This window comes from Ursus maritimus, unplaced genomic scaffold, assembly GCF_017311325.1.
Source record: "Ursus maritimus isolate PB19 unplaced genomic scaffold, ASM1731132v1 scaffold_21, whole genome shotgun sequence".
In the NCBI taxonomy this organism is placed as follows: Eukaryota; Metazoa; Chordata; class Mammalia; order Carnivora; family Ursidae; genus Ursus; species Ursus maritimus.
The window spans coordinates 49666437-49680531 of NW_024424564.1; the positions used below are offsets into that span (position 1 = coordinate 49666437).

Below are 14095 nucleotides of genomic sequence, written 5' to 3' on the forward strand. Positions count from 1 at the left end.
CTTGCTGCTTTCTTGCTCCCTCCCCCCAAAGCAACCCCAAGACAGTTCCCAAACCTCAGAAAGCCCAAGATTCCCCTAAGGAACCTGTTTCAAATGCTGAGTCCCAGGCCTCATCACCAGAAGGCCCACTCAGAGGGGCCTGATGTGGAATTCCAGAATCAGCCCTGTTAAGCAACCGCCCGGTGGCCCCGACCCAGCTTTAGGAGCCTCCTGAGTGCAGCATGGAAGCCCAAGATGCTGCCCTGACCTGGGGCAGGGAGGGAGAGCCAGTGCCATCATGGAGGGGCTGGGGGCCGGGAACGATCTCGGCTGGTAGCTGCCTGTAGCCTTTCCTCCATTTTCCAGGGCGAGGCGAGCAGGCCCTAAGCTAGGGGCTTGGGCAAGGGGCTTCCTCGGCCTACGGGCCAAAGGCGGAGCCCGGGGCGGCCAGCGCCGGCCGCACACGGTGCGCGTGCGGGCCCCCAGGCCGGCCCCGCCACCGCCTCCCTTCAGAGCCGTCTGCTGGGGAGCCAGACGCGGATATAAATAACAGCGAGGCCAGGCCGGATGAAGTAAGTGCGAGCGGAGGGAGGCAGGAACCGCCGCCGGGGAGCGGGGGAGGCAGACGCGCGCGGCGGGAAAGGGGCAGCGCCGGCCCGGGTGACCTTGGAGGAGGAGGGCGGGGGCTCCGGGCCCGGAGGTGTGACGTCGGCCCGCCAGCGGGAGCGCAGGGGCGCCGCGGGGGGCCAGGGCCGGGGCCTGGCCCGGAGGCTCGAGGCGCCCAACGCCGGCCCTGGGGAGCCGGCCAGGGGCTCTGGGCTGGGAGGCTCGCCACCCATGAGCGGCCTCGGCCCCGCGCACGCCCCGTCCGCTCTGAGCCTCGCTCTGTCCTTGTGTGCGCTCGCGCCCAGCTCCCCCGGCCCCCCTACCTCCCCGGCCAGCACCCGCGGCTCGGCGGGCGCGGAGGGGGCAGTACTGGCGTCGGAGGACGGAACAGCCCGGCTCTTCCTAGGAGGGGCCGCCCCCATCGGCTGCCCTCCCCCGCCCCGCCCCCCGCGCCGTCCGTTACGTAACCCTTCCCCCTCTGCCCCCTCCCGCTTCCGCTGGGGTTGGGGGCCAGGAAACAAGAGGTCCAGGCCCCTCCCTGGGCGCGGTCCTGAGTGGCTCAGCAACCTCTCCTGCTGCTTAACGCCCAAGGGGAAACTGAGGTTGTTGTCTGGCGGGGCTCAGTGAGGTGGGTCCCTGCGCGGAAGGGAGCCAAGACTGTGATGGGAGCCTAAGCACCGCCTCGGGTCACGACTTCCTGCTCTGTGCTAAGCTTCCCTCCCCGGCCGGGACCTTAGGGCCCGCGGAGGTCCCGGGCTGCGGGAGCCTTCCACGGCTGCTCCCCCCACTCCACTGTGCCTGGGCCACAGTGTATCCTGAATTCTAGTCAGGCAGTGGTACTCAGTGGTGACTGGTTCCTCCCTCTACCCCAACGGGTGACCTTGGGTAGACTTTGCCTCTCAGAGCCTCAATATCCCCACTTTTTTTTTTTTTAAGATTATTTATTTATTCGACAGAGAGACAGCCAGTGGGAGAGGGAACACAAGCAGGGGGAGTGGGAGAGGAAGAAGCAGGCTCATAGCGGAGGAGCCTGATGTGGGGCTCGATCCCATAACGCCGGTATCACACCCTGAGCCAAAGGCAGAGGCTTAACCGCTGTGCCACCCAAGCATCAGTATCCCCACTTTTAAACACGGACTGCGCATGGGCCCTCCTTCTAGTGTTGTAGGGAAGAACGGAGGCATGTCAGCACGGGCTGAGTACTTAGCAAGGTAACTGTGAACTGTCCTAATTCTCCCCTAATCCCCTCCCAGGATCTGGCCCAGTGCAGGACCCAAGCCCAGCCTGGGCTCCATTGGGCCAGTCCGCTCCCCGTGGACCTTGGCCTATGCCCAGCGAGCACATGGTCCAGGCCTGCCCTGTGGCCTGGCCCACAGCTGCAGGCAGGGCTGGTCCTGGAGGGCCATGCAGCACAAGGGGCCTTGCCTGGTACCTTCTAAGAGCAGATTTTGGGATTAGAGAAGTATCTACTCAGGCCCTCTGTGTGCTGCTCAGACTCAGTGGGAGCCCCTGTCTCTTCATCGCCAAACAGGGACGATCACCCCCCACCCCACCAGTTTCTGGGCCGGGACCGTGAGTCCAGGGCTTTATGCTCATTCTACGTTCCAACAGGTTAGAATTGGTGTCCTTTTACAGTTGAGAAAACCGAGAGGTGGAGCAACTCCTCCAGGTAGGGTGACCAACTGTCGCGGTTTGCCTCAGACTGAGGGGTTTCCTGGGACACAGCACTTTTACTGGGAAAACTGGGAGTCACTGGCCTCCAGGACACACACCTCACAAGGTACCGTATCTGAGTCCAAAGTCTGGCAGTCTGGCTCCAGACTGTATTTCCCTCTATCAGTATGTGCTAAATGAATGAATACATCCCTCCCCACAACTGTCCCTCAGCCTTTGCTGGGCACCTTGGCTCATATATCGGGATACAGTTTGGACTCTGCCGGAAGTGTCCTGGGGGAAGTGAGTATGGTCTCTGGGTTCAGCTGCTGGGTTTCTAGGATCCCCCTCAGGCCCTCCCTGGTTCACCTTGACCTGAGGGAACCCGCAGGGTCTGCCGCACGGGGCTCTTACCCTTTTTCCTACAGGGGTGAGGAGCCACTTGCCCCTAATACCAGCCGTGTCACTTTGCTTGCTGAAGTTCAGTCCTCACCTATAAAATGAGGGAGATAAAACCTGCCTTCGGTTGCTGCAGGAATTCGGGGAAATGTAGGTAAAGCTCCTGGCACAAAGGAAGCCCTCTACAGCAACGTTACTGCTGCTTATTAATGTGGTAATTATAGCCAACTACTCCAACAAGCACGTCCTCCGTGAGGGGAACTGTCTTAAATACCCTCCATGCATTCAAGCCCAAAGAAGGAGGTGCCATCTTTCAGGTGAAGATCTGAGTTTCAGAGAGGTTGTGACCAGCCGAAGGTCATGGCGGCAGGGGGCAGGGCCAGCATTTGCAGGGGCTGGGAACTCACAGAACTTAGCTCAAGTGGTGGCAGCCAGGAGTGTTCCGGGGGAAACTAAGGCATACATTAGGGAAGGATTGCTGAGGCCCTCGCAGGGCGCCAGCCCCCGTTGTCTCCCTCCCAGACAAGCTGTTCCTCTCCTTGCCCAAGGTGGCATGTCAGGTTGTACAGACAGGCCCTTTGCTCTGGCCAGGAAGCTCCCCGCCCCCAGTCGGCCGGCTGCCCGTGCCCTCTGCCAGCTACTGTTCCCTGTCGGCCAGCCAAGCCGTGAAGCAGTCCAGGACATTGTGTCCAGAGAGAGGGCCAAGCAGGCCCCCCTACCGGTGGCCGATGACCTCCCGCCCTGCCCCTCTGGGCCTCAGGCCAGCCTGGCCTCTCCCCCGCCCTGGCACAAGCGGGAGGCCAGAGCTGCCCTCCCAGAAGCCAGGACAGTGCCTCACCACCTCCTGCCACCCTGCGAGCCCTGCTTAAGAGGGGTGCCCCTGCTGCAACCCGGGCCCTCTCCTTGGAAGGCAGCCCTAATTCCAGAGGGGTGGGCTCCCTAGGGGGCCTATCAGGAGAAGCCAGGTGGGCTCCTGAGAAACCCGTTTTCCTGCCCTGGGCCTTTCTGCTCTTCCTGTCCCCAAATCCAGCTGAGCCGAGGTGAGCGGCCCCCTCGGGCAGAGCGATGACTGTGGGGGGGTGCTCAGTGCCCGTGTGAGCTGGGCTCAACACTGTTTCCACACCTATGGCCAAGGAAGCTGAGCTGCAGAGAAGAGGGCCCAAATCTGGAAAAGCCACACAACACAGCTGAGGCTGCCCCACGTGGACAGGAAGGGGCTGAAGGGCAGCAGCACCTGGGAGGGGCCGTCTCCGAGGGGCGGGGGCACCCCTCTGATTTTAGTTGAACTGCCCCTGGCTCCGAGCCCCTTTCCCTCACTTCCCCCCACCTAGTGCTTCTGCCTTGTCACCAGTTTTGTTTCCCTGAGCATATTTCTCCACATGGCTTTTGTTTGCGTATCAGCTGTATCGTTGATCTTGCCCATGAGAACAGGAGCCTGGTGAGGGCAGGGACCGTGTTGTCCCTGCTGCATCTCCAAAGCCAAGAACACAGGGTTTTGCACAGAGTAGGTCAATCTATATTTGTGGAACGGACAATCGAGTATTGGCTGTGCCTTTTAGTGTCCAGAATCAAAAAAAGGAATATATCCGTCACCCCTAAAAGTTTCCTTGTTCCCATTTTTAATCCCTTTCTCCAGTCTCTTTCCCTCCTCCTCTCCTGTCTCAGGCAACTACTAATCTGCTTTCTGTCGCTACAGGATGAGTTTGCATTTTCTAGAATTTTCTATAAATGGATTCAAATAATATGTTGGGGTTTTTTGTTTGTTTTGGTCTTTCACTCATTTTAATATTTTGAGATTGATTCATGTATCAGAAGCTCATTTCTTTTTATTGTTGTGGAGTATTCCATAGTGCGGTGTCCTGGAGTTTGTTCAACCCTTCACCCCTCAAAGGACATTTGGGTTGTTTCCCCTGTGGGGCTAACACATAAAGCTGCTGTGAACATTTGTGTACAGGTCTTTGTATGGACATTCATTTCCTTATGGGCAAATAATTAGGAACAGAATGGCTGGATCCCATTGTCTGTGTGTGTTTAACTTCTAAAGAATCTTCCAAATTATTCTATGAAGCGGTTATAACATTTTGCATTCCCACCAGCAGTGTATGAAAGTTGCTAATTCCTCCACATCATCATTAACACTTGGTATTGTCAGTTTTTAAAATTTTAGCTGCTTTAATAGGTGTGTTTATTGTGGTGTTAGTTTGCATTTTTCTAATGACTACTGAACAGTTTTTCATGTGCTTATTTACCACTCATGTATCTTTTTTAATTTTTTAATTATTTATTTATTTATTTTTAAAGATTTTATTTATTTATTTGACAGAGAGACAGCCAGTGAGAGAGGGAACACAAGCAGGGGGAGTGGGAGAGGAAGAAGCAGGCTCCCAGCGGAGGAGCCCGATGTGGGACTCTATCCCGGAACGCCGGGATCACGCCCTGAGCCGAAGGCAGATGCCTAACGACTGCGCTACCCAGGCGCCCCCTCATGTATCTTTTTTTAAAGATTTTATTCATTTATTTATTTAGAGAAAGAGAGTAGGGGGAGGGGGGAGAGAGAAATCTTAAGTAGACTCCAAGGCGAGCACAGAGCCTGACATGGGGCTCAATGCCATGACCCCGAGATCACAACCTGAGCTGAAATCAAGAGTCAGACACCCAACTGACTGAGCCACCCAGGCACCCCGCATTCATGTATCTTTTTTGTGAAGTGTCTGTTCAGATCTTTTGCCCAGTTTTGTATTACGTTGTTTTCTTACAATTGAGAGGTGTTTTGGTTTTTTTTATTACTTAATTGTTTTTTTAAGTGATTCTTTTTTTTTTTTTTTAAGATTTTATTTATTTATTAGAGAGAGAGAGAGCACAAGCAGAGGGAGAAGCAGGCTCCCAGTGGGGAGCGTGCCGAGCAGGGAGCCAGATGCTGGGCTCAATCCCAGGACCCTGTGATCATGACCTGAGCCGAAGGTAGACGCTTAACCGACTGAGCCACCCAGGCGTCCCTGTTTTGTTTTCAGATATAATTGGCCTATAACATTATATTAGTTTCAGGTGTATAACATAATGATTTGATATTTGTATATATTGCAAAATGATATAATTGAGTTTGTTTTGAAAGTTCTTTATAGATTCTGTATAAAACACTTTGATCAGATACATATAATTTGCGAATATTTTCTCCAAGTCTGTGGCTTCTTTTTTTCTCTTACAAGTGTCTAAGGGAGATTTTATTATTATTATTTTGCTAAAGTTCAGGGTACCAGTTTTTTCTTTTATGGATCATTTTTCAGGAGTCATATCTAAGAACTCTCTGCCTAACTCAAGATCACAAAGGTTTTCTCTTCTGTTTTCTTTTAGACGTTTTTAGTTTTAGTTGTATATTTCTGTCCTTGGGATATCTCTGTGGCTTCTCGAAGGGGTCATCCTTACTTGCTATGCCCCTGGCTCTCACTCGTCCACTTCTGAGTTTTGTTCCTCTCCTCGCCTCTCTGCTGACTGCCTGGAGCCCCCCAGTGCTCAGTCTGGGTGTCATCTTACCAACCCACGCTGGAGCACTTGGCCTGTGTTCTGTGCCTAACTCCTCACTCACCAGCTTCTGTCAATGCTCTGAAGGGCCTTCCTGGGCTGGGTGGGAGCCTCCTCTGGGCACTTGTGTCTCCCTGGTCTTCCTTCTGGCATGGACCTGATCAAGGGGTTAAAGTCATAACAACCTGGGTCTGTCTTCCATCACCAGACGTATCCCCCACTTCCTCCAGCAAGCCCATGTGCTGGGCCTCTCCTGTGTCCAGCTCAGGGCCTGGCACAAAGGAGGGGTTCCAGGAAGGTTTGTTGACTGTGTAAGAGAACAGTGTCTCAGTCTCTCTGCTAGCCACAGACGGGGCAACCTGGGGGTGAGAGAGAGACAAATCTCACGTTTAAGATCAAATCCCAACTCCCCACCTGGGCTCTGGGGCCCATGAGGTGGCCCCGAGGACCTCTCTGACCTGATCTTGTGCTACTGGCTCTTGTTCACTGCTGGCCTTTTCGTTCCTTAAGCACACCAGGCTTGTCCCTGCCTTGCCCTTGGAAGGGGCTGACCCATCTGCTGCTCACTCTGCTAATTCTCTTGTAATTCAGGTCGTAGATTGAGAGCCCCCTCCTTGGGAAGGTCCCTTCTTTCCCTGACCAATCTAAAGGAGCCACTTGGTCACTAGTTACTGTCGTTGGTTATAATTGTCTTAAAGACCCATCCTCACTGTCTGACGTTTTCTCATTTATTTGTGGTTAATCGAACATGGTCTTTAGGGGAGCAGGGATTTTTTTCCCTGCTGTTCACCCTTGTTTCCCTCATGCCTGGAACAGTGTACAGCACTTATGGGGGCTCCATGTTGTATGGTGAATATTGAATATTGAGTAGAGCCAATCAGGGCAGAGCTAGCCAGAGGACCCAGCTGTCTGAGTGGCTGGCCCAGGCCTCTTCTTCGCCACAGCCCTTCTCCTTACTCAGCCGGCCACATCCCAGCAGTATTCTGATCAGGTCCTCGTGCCTTGGGCAGGGGTGGGGGGGTCTCAGCCAGTAGCCATGTGGTCCTGCCCAGGGCCTAGCCTATCACTCTTCCCTCCCCTCCCTGGGAAAGGTGCTATAGCACAGGGTCCTCACCAAGTCTTGGGAGCCATTGAGACAAGAGGAAGTGTTGGCCCAGGGAGTGGTCTAGCTGGCCAGGGGCCCTTGTACAAGTGGGACAAATGTCAAGAGGGAAGAGGGGTGTTCAAGGTTACACAGAAAGTGAGCAGCTGTGAGGACCAAGAGCCCTCTTCTCTTGCTGGCAGGGACATTCCCCAAATTAAAAACCGGGGGATCAGTAGGTTCCTTCCTATTGCCGGGGGGCTTGGAGACTTCCTGGCTGGTTCCAGCCTGTCCTTAGGCCCTGCCCAGGCAGGACTGGGCCAAACTGGCCAGGCCCAAGGGGAGGAGGAGGGAGGGCGAGAGTGTGCCCCTCCGCCCCTGACTCACTCAGAGGACCAGACGGTGGCATCCCCTTGGCCTCTGGGCGGGTCCTGACTCAGGCAGGCAGTGACCAACGGAGCAGGGTTCTCCTGCCACCGTGACTCACACCCACCCGCCCATCTTTGCTCTAGAGGGAAACTCCCAGGAGGTTTCGGGGCGCGGGTCAAGGGCCCGTCCCATCCCAAGGCTGAAGCCTGGGCCTCTGAAGAGGACAAGGGCAATGAGCATACTTTGTTGCATGGGGGGTGGGGCATTGCTGGGGACAAGCAGCCTCCCACCTTGGCTGAGGGCAGAGCAGGCCAGCCCAGCCTTTGCTCGAGGATGGAGTCTCCTTTTGTGCCCAGCCTGGTCCTGCTGCTGGCAGGGTTGGGTTTCGGGCTGTTTGCTGATGCAAGGAAGCCTCCGGGAGCAGGCTGGCTGGTGGTATTTGAGGACGGACAGGAACAGCCCCGGTGAAGGTGACACTTGTTCCTCGCTCTGGGCCGGCCCCCGTGTGCAGCATTTTCCAGTCACTATTTCGTGTAATTTTCACGAGTACAGTTATTGTCCCCATTTGAGAAGTGAGGGGACGGAGGGGCCAGCGTAGGTGAGGTGGTTTGCTTGAGGCCCCCCAGCGAAGAAGCAGCAGGGCCGGGATTGGAACCCGCGTCCCCTCTGGGGGTAGAGGAGTCTCTTCCCTGATGGCTCCCCTGGGGAGGGCCCTGGCCGTGCTTTTCTCCCTCCCTGACAACTGGGGCTTTCTCTGCCTCCTGATCCCCAGGCCCTCAGGCCCCCGGTGCACTCCTGTCCTGCATGCCTGTCCTGTAACGGCCGTCTCACCTGTGCTCCCGGGGCAGACCGCGGGTGTTCACGGATGGTGTGTCGAGTGAATAAATGAGATTTTTTTCTGAGGAGCTGAGTCTACCAGAATGCTCTTTCTTCCTCTGGCAGGGCGAGGGCCCCAGGCATCCCTTCACCCCTTCAGAGCCGGGGAGCGTTTAGTGACTAAATGAAAGCATGAATGTATGAACAGATCATTTCTGTGCCTGTGCTGTGGAGAATTTGGGGGGTTCGTTCACACCTGGCGTTCCAAACCTTTCAGCCAGAAAGGCTGACCGGGAAGGTGGTCTCAGCCCAGAGCTGGGGTTCCCCCAGGCCTTCCGGCTCTCCGGCACGTGCACAGGGAGTGGGACTGGGGGACCATGGGCACCTGTTGTGACAGGACCTGCGCTAGATACTTTGCTTATATTCGCGCAAGTAGGAGTGAGTGGGTCCGGCAGGTAGGCCGGCAGCCGGGACACAGGGTCACAGGGACAGGGTGGGCGTCTCCTTGGCAGGACAGAGGAAAGGGAGACCCCTGGGATTGGCCTTGTGTGTGTCAGGCAAAGGCCTGGGCATCCTCCACAGGGGCCTCCCTGTGTTTGATGGGCTCCATGGAGGAAGTGGCCCACAGAGGGGCCAGGCGTCAAGAGCTCCTGGGACTCTGTGCAGAGGGCTTCTAGGCCTCATTCACACTCTTGGATGCGATGTTGGCCTGTTTGGGAAGTGAGGGGCCTGAGGAGACCTCCATTGCACTGATGCCCCCAAAGAGCCACCTGCCCCCTGTGCCAGCCTGGAGGTGGCTGGGTCAGCCCTCCCATCCCCACCAGGGCGGCGTCACTCTTCTGCAGCAGTTACCGCCACTCTGTACTCAAAACGTCACACGCAGAAGCTCAGCTTCGCCCTTTAGCAGTCGTGTGCGTCCAGACCTGGAGCCCTGTACTCAGCTGTAGTGTGGAGATAACACCTCTGTCACTAGGTTGCTGTGAGGGGCAAAGAAGAGTCCTTGAATACCTGGCTGCCCTCTTCAACCCCGGGCCCGCGGGGCTCATGTGAACCACTGCCAGGGAGAAGGTGCACGAGTAGTCTCCCCAGTCATGAGCAGCATTAACAGGCCAGGGCCTTCTGGCCCCTACGGCAGCCCTGCAACTGCCCGGCCAAGAGAAGGGCCGAGAATCCAAGCACCAGGTTTTGGCACAGAACCTGACTTGGGTGGGCTCTTCCAGTCCTCACCCGCTTCGCAGGGGGTAGCAGTCTGAGGTAGGCAAATACTAGAGGTAGAGCAGGCAGGAGGCTGATCCCTCAATTGGCCTCCAAGGAATAGGCCGTTCCTAAAAAAGCCCCGAAGTGCTCCTGTTCGCAAGGCTCTGCTTCCAGCACTGGCTCCACGACCTATCAGCAGAGGGAGCTTGGGCAGTTCCCAACCTCGGGGAACCGGTTTCCAGTGTGGAAAAGAACCCCTCGAAGTGGGAACTCTGTGTCCTGTGGTGATGCGACAGGGGGTATAAAGGGGCCTGTGGCACTGAGGCAGGCACCCCGAGGGGTGAGGTGAGGAGGACCGACAGTCTCTGGAAGCCGACAGGGGCCCCAAGTAAAACAAGCCAGGAACAGGCAGCAGGCTATTATATATCATGCTTTTAATACAAACTTAAAAAAATCTGGAACAATATAAACTGTACAGATTTGATCAATCTTTTTGTTTTGTTTTTAAACTAAATCTCTAAACACACCAATGTCCCATTCCAAAATATTGCACAACATTCTGAATACAAAACGCTTGATTGTATTCCTCCTTCACTAAAGAAAACAAGTTCATTACCCTGCTCCCCCAAGCTCCTCTCCACATTGCCTCAATGCCCTCCTTCCCATCCCTAGGGGTCAAACTAGAGAATCTATAGCTCACTGCATTGAGAAAAATACATCATTCTGGACTAAAAGTTTACATTCTTTACAAGACAATCCACCTTTTGATTTGTTCCTGGGAAAGAGGGGCAGACAGAGAGAGGATGGGGGAAGGGGAGAAATAGGTTTAATTCTTTTTTTATTTTAAAGTTTGTTTTTCCTGAAAAAATATCTGTTTCTCTCCTCTTTTTAAGAAAAAATCTTGAAAAGAAAAAAAATTACGTTTTTTACGTTAGAAATATACATATATTATATATACCTCTTACATTTTACAAATGTAGCAAATTATTCAATACAAACGGACACCAAAAAATGTAAAAAATAAAAAAAAAAGTTTTCCTACGAAACCAGGTAAATTAGTGCAGGTTTTTGTTTTTGTCTCCTTAAAAAAAATAAAATTGAAGCAAAAATGCCTAGATTTGAGACGAGACAGACTGAACTGGGCCCAAGAGTCCAGCACTGGAGTCATGCTCCTGAACATACATTTTTCTTCGTATTTCAAAAGACACTAAGGAGTTGGTCTCCCCCTCTCCCTAGATGTGGTGAGAAACAAGCCGACCGGGGGTGGTGGGTACCTGTGTACGTGAGTGTAGGGGAAAGAGGGCTGGAAGAGAGCATAAATAAGGCAGCATCCAACCTTGCCCAGAGAGCGGCTATCCGCCTGGGCCTGTCACCTGTGGAAGCTGAGGGCTAGGAAGAGGGTAGCCCAGACTGGGCTGGCCCCTGAGAAATCTAGGGGACAGATGATACTGGGCTGAGGAGCCAGGGCATTGCCCCGCTGGGGGAGGTAGAGCTGGTGCCCGTTGCAGGGGGAGGAGGCTGGCAGTGTCTGTCTGGGCCGGACCCACTGCCACGGCGGTTGCCCCACGTGGGGTCACTGAGGAGGGTAGGGTGGGGTGCCAAGGGCTTTGGTACTTTTTGGTGATGGGGGCCCTGATGCCACGTGGCCCACCAGCCAAAGCATCACGGCATGCATGGAAGCTGGCTCACTAGGGTTGGGTGGGAGAAACAACTTCTCTTCCGGCAGAGACAAGAGCTGGGGCTCTCCTATAATCCACACGCCCCACCTGCAATGGCCAAACGCCTGTCCAAGCCGGCCTGCCCAGGAGACCACTCCTCACAGCATCGAAGCCCAGTGGGATTGGGTCGGGCAGTGACAGGGGATGGCAAGAGGTACCAAGAAGTTCTCAGGCAGGGGCAGACACATACTAAAATAACATCTACAACCAAAGGGCTAAGAAGTCTCAATTCAAGGCTCAGGACTGCCCATTCTAGGCACTGACCCAAAACTCCCACTCCCAGGGTGCTCAGGTAAGCAGCTCCCACCCTGGGTTAAGGTCATGAAACAGCAGGATCTGAGTCCAGGGACTTCTCTTAGGCATCAGGGGCTGGTAGGCTGGTATTCCCTCAGCCCCTCACAGCTACCCCCCCCCTTTTTTGGTCAAAAACAAAAGTGCAGATCCCTCCGCAGTCTGGAAACCAGTTCCTTCTGCAGTATTTTCCCCTGGGAGTGTCTTAGGCTCAGCCGCAGTCTCACCCCAACACGTGACCCACCCTACAAAAGGACTGACAACCCGCCCGGCGCATTCCCCAACCTCCTACATAAATAAGCACTTGCCACAACCTGGAATCATGTTGGGGGTGGGGGGTGGGGTTCACATGGCTTGGAATCCTTTAAAACAGGACAGCAAACCACGCACACAGGTGCACGCACGCGCGCACACACACACACACACACACATACACACACTTGCCACACCTCCTTCCCCACAACCTCAGGCCCAGGGAAGAAGGGGCTGCACGAGAGGCCACATGTGTCAGCGGCTGGGTCTCCAGGGCCATGGTGGTGGTGTGGGCCGGGTGGGGACAGTGGTGTGGGGCCACAGGACAGAGATGAAAGCAATTCCACTAGACAGAGTGCTAACCTCCCTGGAGTCGCAGACATCAGCTCTAGCGGGAGGGTGTCAAGTAGCCAGCCAGCAACTCCCCGTGGCTCAGGCCTGAGAGGGAGCGGGGGCTGGGGTCAGACCTATTTGGGTGGCAGGGCCCAAGGCGGCCTGCTGAGGTTGGATGGCTTTGAGTGAAAGCAGAGCTAGGGGACAGAGGCAGTGACATGGGGCAGCCTCTCCCTGCTCTGGGCAGGGTCAGGCCCCAGCTGTGGCTCTTCCTTCCCTGTGAGCTTGGACACATCAATCCGAAACCAGGCGTGTGAAGGAGGGAGGGAGGGAGGGAGCAGGGAGCAGCAATTCACATCTGGACCATTCTTAGCAAAGGAAGCCACTAATTAAAGATGTTATATAGAAAACTACATGTGAAAAAAAAAAAGAAAGAAAGAAAAAAAAGAAAAAATATAAAACCCAAACCAACCAAATAAATCAGAGGCAGGCAGGAAAACAGCAGGGGGTTGAGTTAAACGCGATTCGGTGCTTCAGGAGCCCCCTCCCACTCCATGCCTGGGCTGGATCTTTTTTTCTAGAAGCCAGAGTGAGAAGACTGGAAATCTTTTTGTGTATTTTTCTTTTCCTCTTTTTTTGGCCTTTCTTTTCCTTTCTCTTTTTGTGGTCTTGGGCGGTCCTGGCCCCGTGGCGGGTGGGCGGTCAGTTGGCCAGCACGACGGGCTGGAAGGGCTGGCTGGGATACTGCATGGTGTTCAGGTTGTAGCTGAGGCCTTCCACGAAGGGCGTCTTCTCCAGGAAGAGGCTGTTGGCACCGCCCCCAAACACCTGGGCCACGTCGAAGCTGCTGCCGTTGCACGAGCCGGCCCCACTGCCCCCGCCGTCGGCCCCATCAAAGAAGAGGCTGGGCGAGCCCCCACCGTTGTACACGAACTCCTTGGCATTGGGTGAGAGCTGGGACTGAGGGGCCGGGGCAGCCGCGATGAAGTTCAGTGAGTGCAGAGACAGAGAGAGGCTCCTGTGCTTCAGCAGGCCATTGGTGGGGGAGCGGGCCAGGCGGGGCTGTGGCTGGGGAGGCTGGGGGCCGCTGGCCCCTCCGCCCGCCACACCCCCGCCACCTGCGGCCCCACCCCCCTTCTTCATCTTGGTGGAGCCAAACTTGGTGGCGGCGAAGGAGGCGGTGGTGAAGGTGATGGGCTGGGCAGAGCGGGGGATGAAGGTGGGGCTGGGCGACTGGCCGAAGGAGGGCGAGGGGGAGTTGGACAGGGAGCTGTCCTGGCTGCCGATGGGCACGAAGACCTGCGCATCCGGGTTGAAACTGCTCTTGAACTCCTTGTCCAGCTCTGGGGCGACACAGCCCTCGCTGTCATCCAGGTACAGCACTTTCACCGCCCCCTTCTCGCCGATCTGGTAGGACACTTCGAACGGGTCGATCCAGACGCTCAGCTCCTCGGGCACGTTGGCCCGCACATCCTCCACTGCCAGGCCGCTCCGCCTGGCCGCCAGCTCCACCACAGGGTCCACGATCTCCCCGATGTGAACACAGCGGAAGCCGGAGCCCTTCAGGGGCTTGTCAGGGTACCAGTGGCCTTCGTATTTCTTTTTCAGGAGCCGCTCCAGCTCCTCCCCGAACAGGTCTGCCCGGCGCCGGGGCAGCTTGTTGTACAAGTAGGAGATGATGAAGTTCAGGGCCACTTTGATCTCCAGCTGCATGGTCCTTTCCAAGGCGGTGAATCAGCTCCGGGCACGTGTGTACAAGTCGAGGGCAGTGGCAGGTGACGGAAGGTAGGCGGCCTCGGGCCCCAGACAGCTCTGCGAAGTAAGAACGAAGGCTATCATGAGTAGATGTGCAGCAAGCCGGGGCCGGGGGGGGGGGGGGGGG

General features: G+C 55.6%; 1 protein-coding gene across 1 annotated transcript in view; it reads right to left on the bottom strand.

The window, feature by feature from the left end:
* Positions 1 to 10036: 10036 nt before the first annotated feature.
* TOB2 (transducer of ERBB2, 2) overlaps positions 10037 to 14095 on the bottom strand; it is a 10022-nt gene continuing 5963 nt past the window's right edge. The window contains exon 2 of the mRNA XM_040637598.1: positions 10037 to 14025. Coding sequence (XP_040493532.1) covers positions 12916 to 13926 — 1011 coding nt within the window. The 5' untranslated portion in view covers positions 13927 to 14025 and the 3' untranslated portion in view covers positions 10037 to 12915. The remainder of the gene's footprint in view (positions 14026 to 14095) is intronic.